Here is an 11,200-nt window from a genome sequence, read left to right as displayed (position 1 = left end):
AGCGCCATCTAATATAAAGACAGTCTGAGCAAGTATTTCAGGTCTAAATAAGCTAAAGAGATATGATAGCTAAATGCAATGTACAAACATGGATAAAAATTGCTCGATAGAATATTATTGGAAAAATGGCAACATTTGGATATAGCATGTATATTAGGTAATAATATTGCATCAACATCTAGTTTAATTGATATCTTTACTGTGGTCATACGTGAAAATGTCCTTTGTCTTAGAACATAAGTCTATCTCTATCCATGTAATCTCTCTAGAGAGAGAGAGAAATCCATTGTGGTCAAATGTTGAATCTAGGTGAAGACTATATGGCATAAGGAATTCTTTACTCTTATAACTACTCTGTAAGCTTGAAATATTTTCAAAAATGAAAAAAAGTTTAAAAATAAAATGAATTAGGATTGGAAAAGTATGTTTTCTTTGGGATGTTAAAAGAAAAATTTAGACAAATTAAATTTAACAGATTTTCATTCATCAAAGAACAATTCACAAATTGGGCAGCTCCAGACCAGCACAGGTTCAGAGGAACTCCTTGGCTGCCATTTGGTTAAATAACATTTATGGATAGAAAAAGGAAAGTGATTTGAGTAGTTGCAACTGAGACCATATGACGTTCTATTAAATATCTGAATATTAAGATGAAGAACTGGCTTATGATCGCACACCTCAATTATTAAAAGTAGCCCTAATAAAAAAAAAAAAAAAAACAGAAAAAAAGGAAAAGGAAAGTGATGTACATAAAACCAAAGTGAGGGACAGAAATAGCTGGGTTGGTTAGAGCTCAATGTTTGCCTTAGTTGAACATGGTTTAAATAGTTGGCCCCTGTGATTGACCAGAACTGGGCTGCTGTGGACTTGGATACTTGTTGGAAAGGTATGTCACAGTTTGTTTACATATCTTGTTAGGTTACAATTTACTATGCCTGGAGAAACCTTTATGCCAAACCTAAAATATGTAAAGAGTCAGCTTTAGGCTAAACTTAATTTAACAATTGTTAGTATAATAAGAGTGAGGAGTTTGGGTCTTTTGGAGGAAACGCTGAAGTATACAGTAAAATTTACTTCATAGGAGCGTCTACTATAAAAAACTGTTTAAAAATATTTCTAACACAGTAAATCTTTCATCTCCTTGGGTCTCTGAAAATAAAGAATTTCTGGCAATGTAGCTGACTGAGTTGATACTGACAGACCCACTTCCTGGTACAAGTAAATATAAATGCTTCAAAAATTAAAAAAAAAAAATCAATCACATAGTTGAACTTGAGAAAAGTAGAGAAAAATTCTCATTTGTCAGAAACTAAGAGGGAGCTCAAATGGCAAACACTAGCTGATGTCCTGCGGCCTGTGGGAAGGTTTGGCATCTGGTTAGATGCCCTCAGAATTGGAGGCCGGTGGTTAAAACTCAGGCAGGTACAAGAAATGGGACCTGAAATTATCACAAGGCAGGATCTAGGAAGTAAGACCCTCATATAAAATTTACATTCTTCAGAATGCTATTTGGGCAGATTGTTCTCATGATGCCAAGATCTCTTTTGATGTCAAAAGCTACACTGCTGCACTCATCAACCCATCATCTAGGTGTACATGTGGTGTATATGTGCCACATTTTCTTAATCCAGTCTGTCATTTTCTTAATCCAATCTGTCATTGCTGGACACTTGGGTTGGTTCCAAGTCTTTGCTATTGTGAATAGTGCCACAATCAATGTACGTGTGCATGTGTCTTTATAGCAGCATGATTTATAATCCTTTGGGTATATACCCAGTAATGGGATGGCTGGGTCAAATGGTATTTCTAGTTCTAGATCCTTGAGGAATCACTACACTGTCTTCCACAATGGTTGAACTAGTTTACAGTCCCACCAACAGTGTAAAAGTGTTCCTATTTCTCCACATCCTCTTCAGCACCTGTTGTTTCCTGACTCTTTAATGATTGCCATTCTAACTGGTGTGAGATGGTATCTCATTGTGGTTTTGATTTGCATTTCTCTGAAGAGGCAAGTAATGATGAGCATTTTTTCATGTGTCTGTTGTCTGCATAAATGTCTTCTTTTGAGAAGTGTCTGTTCATATCCTTTGCCCACTTTTTGATGGGGTTGTTTGTTTTTTTCTTGTAAATTTGTGAGTTCTTTGTAGGTTCTGGATATTAGCCCTTTGTCAGATGAGTAGATTGCAAAAATTTTCTTCCATTCTGTAGGTTGCCTGTTCACTCTGATGGTAGTTTCTTTTGCTGTGCAGAAGCTCTTTAGTTTAATTAGATCCCATTTGTCAATTTTGGCTTTTGTTGCCATTGCTTTTGGTGTTTTAGATATGAAGTCCTTATCTTTGGTTTTCAACAACTTTCCTTGATGTGTCTACATGTGGTTTTTGTTTTTATTCACTCTGCTTGGGTTCAGAGACGTTCTAGAATCTGTGACTTGAAGTTATCAATTGTTTCAAATTGCCCTCCAGTATCTCTTTGTTTATTACTTCTCCATTCTCTCTTCTCTCCTTCTGGGACTCCAGTTTATATGTATCTTAGACTTTTCACTATGCTCTAAGTGTGTCTTATGCTATTAGCTCTATTTTAAAACTTGTTCCCTCTGCATTCCACTGGGAGTATTTTCTACTTCCATTTTGCTATTCCCCTCTTCTGTCTAATCTTCTGTTAAACTTATTTAATGAATTCTTAATTTCAGTTTTTGAGATTTTTGGTTCTAGAATTTTCACTGAACTCTTTAAAAATAGATTCTACTTCTTTAATAAAATTTACATTTTTAATCTATTATTTCAAATATATTAATTGTAAGTATTCTAAAGTCAGTGTTAGTACCTATGTATAGATCATCCTTGGCTCTGTTTCTATTTTCTTTTCTTCTTGATTTTGTTCATTTAGCCATTTTTTTTGTTTTGGCATGCATGGTAATTTTTTAAATTGAATGCCAGAGATTCAGAAATTATATATGAAAAACTGTAGAGGCTGGAGGTGATCTTGTCTTTCACCTGAAGGAATTTAATTTTTTTCTGAGACCACGGTCCCTCAAATACTGTCTGCATAAGTCAACTCCCAATGCTCATAAACAACTGTTTTCTTAGTTTTGTCTAATTATTAGAGTCATTCCTACTGAGAGGTTGAATCTTCTATCAGTTACTTTGTCACAACTGGAAGTGGAATTCTGTCCTTTAATTTTTTTTAATTATACCTTATGTTCCAGGGTACATGTGCACAACCTGCAGGCTTTTAGATAGGTATACATGTGCCATGTTGGTTTGTTGCACCTATCAACTCTTCATTAACATTAGGTATTTCTCCTAATGCTAGCCCTCCCCCAGCCTCGCACCCTCCAACAGGCCCCAGTGTGTGATATTCCCCACCCTGTCCAAATGTTCTCATTGTTCAATTCCCACCTATGAGTGTCCTTTAATTTTTCAAGTGACCACTCTTTCCTTCTTCGGGGTTTTGGACCTTGCACTCTACTAGTTGTTGTCTTACTTCTCTGGTGATTCCTTTGCAGTCTCCTGTGGTTTCTGTTGCTTTGTTTTCAACTTACAAGTGATGGAGTGTCCCACAGCTCAGGGCATAGATGTCTTTTTCTCAGACACTTATTCCCTATGACCAGGAAGCCACATTCAGTCCCAAGGCATTCAAAGTCCCATTTCATATACTGAGACCAATTGAAGGTTCATTTAATTTTCACCTACTTTCTCTGACCCATCAGGAGTTGTGTGCTGTAAGTGCTGTGGAGGAATAATGCCCCTACACAGTTTAAATTATTGTTTGTTCATGTGGTAAAACCTGTTGAAGTTAAAGATTCATGATTCAATGCCTCTGCATTATTCACTGGACCTTTAACTCCTAGAATATGTATTTAGTACAGAAGTTTCTAAATGTTTCTCTTGCTTTTACTAGCTTCAATTGATGTAAAACTTATTTTCACCATTTTCCTCTAGGATGGAAATTATAGGCCATATTCTGGGTTTACCTAAGAACCAAACTAGTCTGTTAGTTGGTTTCTTCTAAGTCCCCATATTTCTCTATGAAAATTCATTTTGGAATTTATTGACCAAGACCACGTGCCCTAAGACCATGCTGTTAAATACACATCACAGAAAAGTCATTAAGGTAGGAAAAATATTAAAATTTGAGTATTTTACATTTTCTGCAATTCTCCAACTTCTCAGAAGATTGATTTTTCCTAAAGGTAATTACTTTGTTGTTAGTGGATGGAGATGAAATTAAAGCAACTGAGAGTATAATAAATTGAATTACATGAGAGATGGATAAACCCTAAGGAGTAGCCTCTGGTTTAACAAGAGTGGGATAAAAGGGATAAGGGCAGAACGAGATGACAGGATCAGGGAGCATGGGTGGAGGAGGAAAATGGAAGAATAAAGCAAATAAGAGAGGAGTGGGGTTGTAGGGAAAGATACACTTTCAAAAATATTTAAGAAAATTTAGCTGTGGGATATAACCCTTCTCTATATTCATAAAAAAATCTCAACTAAAAATCTTTATTTTTCTTCAATACTTTTGGAAGCATCCATGTATTGCCATTATTTATTTATTTTTTAAACTCATTACATGTTGGGATTTTCTTGAAGGTGAGAGCAAGAATAGGATTCATTCAGTTGTGTTTTGGGTGTAATTTCTCAGGAACTAAGGACAATCATTACAAAGCAACACAAAAAGAACATTGTATTTCTATGCGATGAAGGTGGAGTTTTATTCAGAAGCAGAAAAAATAAGACACAGAAACATTGCTGTAAAAGGAAATAAGGCTGAAACAATCAGACTTTCAAATCTGAGAGTGAGACATCCTTGCCCTGAGTAACCCTGCAAGAATTTCCATGTTTGGGACAGAAGAACTTGGTATCCATAAATACAAATATAAGGTATAAGACTTGATAAATTCTATTAATTTCTTGCTATAAATAACATCTAATTTCACACTTGGGTCAACATGGGGAACATATATTTTAGATGTATATCCAGGACATATATCCTACATATATATGTCCAGTATATGGACACACAGTTGGTGGGAATGGCCTCTCGTGAGTTGTCTATGAGATGCACAAGGTCTGCTTCTGTGATAAGTGAGCTGAAGGGGAGGAGATAGTTTCAGGAAAGGAGCTCAGCAGCAAGAGGAGGCACAGCACAAGGGGCGGGGGCAGGTGGAGATGACACAGGTTGGGCGATAGCAAGTGGTGTGGCAGGAGACTCGGCCACAGACTGGACGCAGGCAGCAGCAGGGGCGGCAGCAGCTGGATTCACAGCAAGAGGGGCGGCAGCAGCTGGAGATGCAGCAGCTGGGGCGGCAGCAGGTGGGCTGGCAGCACACAGACTGGCAGCACTGGGGCCTGCAGCAGCTGGACACACAGCAGCTGGGGCGGCAGCAGGTGGTCCTGCAGCAGGTGGTCTGACAGCAGCTGGGGCGGCAGCAGGTGGGCTGGCAGCACACAGACTGGCAGCACTGGGGCCTGCAGCAGCTGGACACACAGCAGCTGGGGCGGCAGCAGGTGGTCCTGCAGCAAGTGGTCTGGCAGCAGCTGGGGCGGCAGCAGGTGGGCTGGCAGCACACAGACTGGCAGCACTGGGGCCTGCAGCAGCTGGACACACAGCAGCTGGGGCGGCAGCAGCTGGAGATGCAGCAGCTGGGGCGGCAGCAGGTGGGCTGGCAGCACACAGACTGGCAGCACTGGGGCCTGCAGCAGCTGGACACACAGCAGCTGGGGCGGCAAGTCTCCAGGCCACAGCCTTGGTCAGAGCAGACGGAACCACAACAGGAGCTGACCATGGTGTCAGAGGGTGAAGGTTCCGGGTGGGTTTCCAGGAGAGTGAGTTTCGTGAGTTTGAGAGTCTTCCTTGCTACATGGCCCCTTTTATACCCAGCTGAGGAGACTTTGTGATTATGAGAAGATTATTTCCTTGTTTTTGTTTATATGACACAAATGCAATTACTAAACTATATTATGTGTTTTTCTAGTAAGAAATCCATTATATAGAAAATGATTATTTCCCTTTTCTCACCCTGGTGTTCCCACATGAGTCACCTCTTGTTTTCCTTTTCTTGGTTTCAGTGTCACGTGACTTCAGTCTCTGGGTATCATGTGACATGGGAGGGCCACTGTCGCTTGTCTGTTTCTCATCTTGATATCATTTTGGGAGAGCTTCTGATTGGGCTAAGGCCTCGTGGAGAAATGCATGTGTCAATCAGCTGGAATGCTGACAGGAAAAAAGAAAGTATGCTCCTGTTTTTGAGTGTGAGAAATGAGGAAGCTTATGATTCATTGTATGTATCCTGGGTGGTCATTGAACTAACCAAATGCCTAGGTCATTGCGAGCTGTGTTAATTCTCATCACTTGGGTGCATCTTGAAACAGTTAGTAGTGACTCACTGTTTCTAAGGAACAAGGCGTCATCTGGGCTTGAGCTGTGTCTGTCTTCAAAAGTGTCCTGCAGGCTGAGGTAGAGTAAAGTGGATCATAGTTTTTGATCTGCCTTTTTAAATATCAAAATGTGTAATGGTTATGCCTTATTGACATTTTATTAAAATCTTTTTCATACATTCTAAGCTAAAACATCTAGCAGGGTTTTTTTTTTTAGTATTACTCATTTCTAAGATTTTTTAGAAGCATCGAGAGGAATATAAAAGACATATCATATTCTTTGACTTATAGGTACTTATGTAACTGTGGACCTCAATTTTAGAAATCACCCACTTTCTCTTCCTTTCCTCTCCTCTCACCTCTTCATTCCTTCCCTCTCTGCACACTCCCTTCTGATAATACTATCTAATATCTTATCTAACTGTAATCTTGCTTAAGAAATTCCAGAGGCTAATCTTGAAACAAACCAAGCAAGAGGAATTCTCTTGCTTAGGGGGAATCTTGAACAATTTAGTCCACCATCATTGGGCTGAAGTCAAAATAATGCCACCAAACCTCTGGACACCCAAGATAGCCGTCGGAACATGACACACGGACTCAGCACCTTGCACCATCCCTGCATGTCTCCCATGCCAAGTTTCCCTTTCAAAATCCTATGGCAAATTTAAAAATTTAAGATGGCACTTTAGAATGCTAGTTCACTAGTTAAAGTATGTCAATGAGATATATCTTGGGGTGAGATGTTTTTATTTCCTTCACTTAGCATTCTTCTAGTTATTCTTTACTGGTTAGTTCAAATGCCATTTTTCTCCAATATCTTTCTTGGCCTCACACAAAGCAAAGTTATCTTCTTGGTTTACTGGCTCTCCAACTAGAACTACCTTTCCTTTCACCAGCCCTTACCTCTTATGCATTAGCTATCCAGTAGCAAGCAGCTGAACCTGGGTCCAGTTACATTTACACAGAAATTGCATTCATAACGAGTTTTTATTTATTTATTTATTTACTTATTTTTTGACATGGAGTTTCACTCTTGTTGCCCAGGCTGGAGTGCAATGGCACGATCTCAGCTCACTGCAACCTCTGCTTCCCAGATTCAAGTAATTCTCCTGCCTCAGCCTCCCAAGTAGCTGGGATTACAGGCATGCGCCACCACGCCCGGGTAATTTTGTATTTTTAGTAGAGATGGGTTTTCGCCATGTTGGCCAAGCTGATTTCAAACTCCTGACCTCAGGTGATCCACCTACCTCGGCCTCCCAAAGTGCTGGGATTACAGCACTTTTTTATGGGCCGTGCCCGGCCCATAAAGAGTTTTTAAATAAAAGCCTCACATGATTATGGTCCTAAATAAAGGGTCTTCTTTAGAGCCATGGACATTCAGGGAAAAGCAATTATTCAAGAAAAGAACAAATTACCTTCATATTTTCTCTTCCTGGGAATGAAGGGATGTCTATTGTGAGCTTATGTGGGGCCTGAGGAACCTGGAGATCTCTGCCCTAGTGGAGTTTGTATTCTAGAAGGAATCAATAGACACATGAGTTTCTGATAGAGAATGAGATGATAGAGTCCATGCATAAATAAGGCACAACAGAAATGCAATGGAGGAAGAATTTTCCTCACTGAAAAATTGCTGACTTGAGGCAGATTGATTAGCAGGAGAAAAGGCATACACATTTATCTAATGAGGATACCCAAGAGCCTTCAGAATGAAAACTCAACCCCTAAATGAGGTACAGAAGCTTATACATCCTCTTGAGGTCACAGAAAGAATGAGGGCTCAGAGCATGGCCAAAAACAGGAAACAGGTTTTAGTGGTAAGACAGGTGTATTGGTCCATTCTCATGTGCTACTATGAAGAAATACCCGAGACTGGGTAATTTACAAAGGAAAGAGGTTTAATTGACTCACAGTTCACCATGGCTGGTGAAGCCTCAGGAAACTTACAATCATGGCAGAAGGGGAGGCAAACACGTCCTTCTTCACATCGTGGCAGCAAGGAGAAGTGCAGAGGAGAAGTAAGATAAGCCCCTTATAAGACCATTAGATCTCATGAGAACTCACTGTCACATGAAGGTAACCAACCCTGTGACTAAATTGTCTCCCCCTGTGTCCTTCCCATGACATGTGGGGATTATGAGAGCTACAATTCAAGATGAGATTTGGGTCAGGACACAAAGCCTAACCATATCAACAGGTTATGGGAAGGAGAAAAAAAGAGGCTTGATTAGCAAAGGGGGTCTTGTTATGTGGATGAAATCTCACAGGTAGCAGCCCTCAGAGAAAAGAGATGGTAAATGATTTTTCTCAGAACTTTAAGGGTGTCAGACAGTCAGTTATTCTCTTCTAGATCCAGGAAACGCCTATAATGAGAAGGCCTGACTGCATTAACGGCTGCATTAAAGGAAATTCTGCAAATTTCCTTCACAAAAGACAGCTTTGCAGGGCCACTTTAGTCTGCTGACCATGTGGCAGCCATCTTAAAATATGTCCAAAAATATATTTTGGGATAAAATAGTTTTTATTTTCTTAATTTAGCATTCTTCTAGTTGTTTTTACTGGTTAGTCCAAATGCCACTTTTCTCCAATATCTTTCTTGGTCTCACACAAAGCAAGGTCCTTCCTCCATTGCACATCTGTTGTGCCTTATATATGCACAGCCTCTATCATCTGATTCTCTATCAGAAATTCATTTGTCTATTGGCTCCTTCTAAAATACAAACTCCATTAGGGCATAGACTATGATCTATTCATCTTTATATAACAGAACCTGAAATAGAATGAGGAAATGTATATTTAATGGATGAAGATTTTGTTAAGGCTTTCAAGGGTCACACTGACCTTTGAGAATACAAACCATTCAAATAGGTGAAGAGAAAGGGGATATAAAAGGAGCACATAATTAAGATTGGGCATGACCCTGGCTTGTGATGGTGAAAGTGATATGCTGAAAAGTCTGTTTTGAGAAGAAATGAGAGAAGTTGGGATTGACAGCATGTGGGAGAAATTGTGGGTACCCTCAAGTCCTGGAAGAAATGGTGGGGAGCTATGAAAAGCCTTCAGGAAGGAATGTTAGGTGATATTGTAACCACCCAATGGGTTCATTTTGCTTGCTGCCCAGATAGAGCCAATTTATCAAGACAGGGGAATTGCAATAGAGAAAGAGCTTAATGTGCATAGAGCCAGCTAAAAAGGAGACCAGAGCTTTGTTATTATTCGTATCTGCCTCCTTGAAAATTAGGAGGCTAGGGTTTTTCAAGAATAGTTTAGTGGGCAAAGGAACGGGTGCTGCTGATTGATTGTGGAAGCAATCATAGGGCTGTGGACCATGGTCCTGGTGAGCTGAGTTTGCTTCAGGTGGCAGGGGTTGGTAGGGGCAGGACCAGTTGAGTCAAGAGTCATAGGTCCAGGTGGGGCTACTGATTGTCAGAAATGCAAAAGCATGAAAGCACATCTCAAAAGTCTAATTTTAGATTCAACAGTAGTGATGTTATCTGCAGGAGTAATTGGGGAAGTTGCAAATCTTGCGACCTCTGGTATAGTGGCTGGTAATTGTTTATGTCTACACCTTAGTCTGCTAAGGAGAATTCAGGCTCCTCTCATCCTCCTAACCTGGTGAACTTTCATTAGTTTTATAAAGGTGGTTTAGTTTTGTGGAATGGATATTATCATTTAAATATAAACTAAATTTCTCCTCAAGTTAGCTTGGCCCAAGCCCAGGGCAATTTGGCAGTTAAAGGCAAGATAGGGGTTGGTTCAATCAGATCTCTTCCACTGCAATAATTTTCTTACTGTTATAATTTTGGCAAAAGTGCTTTCAATATATATGCTATGTACAATTTATTTTAATTTTTGATCTGCCTTTAGAAATGACAAAATGCTCCTGGATTGCTGGGAAAAGATGCTTTAAAAAATTGAAGTGAGGCTGGACGCAGTGGCGCACGCCCTCACGCATGTAATCCCAGCACTTTGGGAGGCCGAGGCAGGCAGATCATGAGGTCAGGAGATTGAGACCATCCTGTGTAACACAGTGAAACCCTGTCTCTACTAAAAATACAAAACAATTAGCTGGGCATGGTGGCAGACACCTGCAGTCCCAGCTACTCAGGAGGCTGAAGCAGGAAAATGGCATGAACCCAGGAGGCACAGCTTGCGGTGAGCAGAGATCATGCCACTGCACTCCAGCTGGTGGGGACAGAGCGAGACTCCGTCTCAAAAAAAAAAAGAAAGAAAAGAAAAAAGTTGAAGTGAGACAAGTAAAAGTTGAACTCTCAGCATCAGGTGATGGCCTTGAGCATAATAAACATAAATTATTCTCTTCATTACAAAATAATAAATTTATTTATGAAGTAACTAAATTATTTCTTTGAAAGAATTGGTAGAGACTTGGAACAAATTGAAAATAGAGGTATAAGAAGATTTCTTCCTAAAAGTTATAAAAGATATTTCAGTTGAACTAATTGTTTACATATTCTATAACTTTCTATATATATAATTTATACCCCCTACCAACTTAAAGCCAACAATTAACATTTTTAAAGGATAAGTAAATCAGAAAGGATAAGATGTGCCTAAAAAAGAAGAACTTAAAAAGAATAAGCCATTTAGAGATAAGGAAGAAATATTAACATTAAAAGACTAGAATGGAATCATTGGCACAGTTATGCACTAACTATACTTGTTCTTTTCCAGAAAGTTGAACAAAATAAAAACCCAACATGTTATGGAATTCCTACTGTCTTTCTTTCTTTCTTTCTTTCTTTCTTTCTTTCTTTCTTTCTTTCTTTCTTTCTTTCTTTCTTTCTTTCTTTCTTTCTTTCTTT

At 39.4% G+C, this 11,200-nt stretch overlaps 1 protein-coding gene across 1 annotated transcript in view; it reads right to left on the bottom strand.

Moving 5' to 3' along the window:
- Window positions 1-4,693: 4,693 nt before the first annotated feature.
- LOC105503154 (keratin-associated protein 4-12-like) overlaps window positions 4,694-11,200 on the bottom strand; it is an 11,059-nt gene continuing 4,552 nt past the window's right edge. Inside the window, exon 3 of the mRNA XM_011929945.1 lies at window positions 4,694-5,883. Within this exon, the coding sequence (XP_011785335.1) occupies window positions 5,126-5,883 (758 nt within the window). The 3' untranslated portion in view covers window positions 4,694-5,125. The remainder of the gene's footprint in view (window positions 5,884-11,200) is intronic.

This window comes from Colobus angolensis, unplaced genomic scaffold (genome assembly GCF_000951035.1).
Source record: "Colobus angolensis palliatus isolate OR3802 unplaced genomic scaffold, Cang.pa_1.0 Scaffold83, whole genome shotgun sequence".
Taxonomy (NCBI): Eukaryota; Metazoa; Chordata; class Mammalia; order Primates; family Cercopithecidae; genus Colobus; species Colobus angolensis.
Note: the sequence above shows the minus strand (reverse complement) of the source record. Positions and strands in the feature narration are given on the sequence as shown.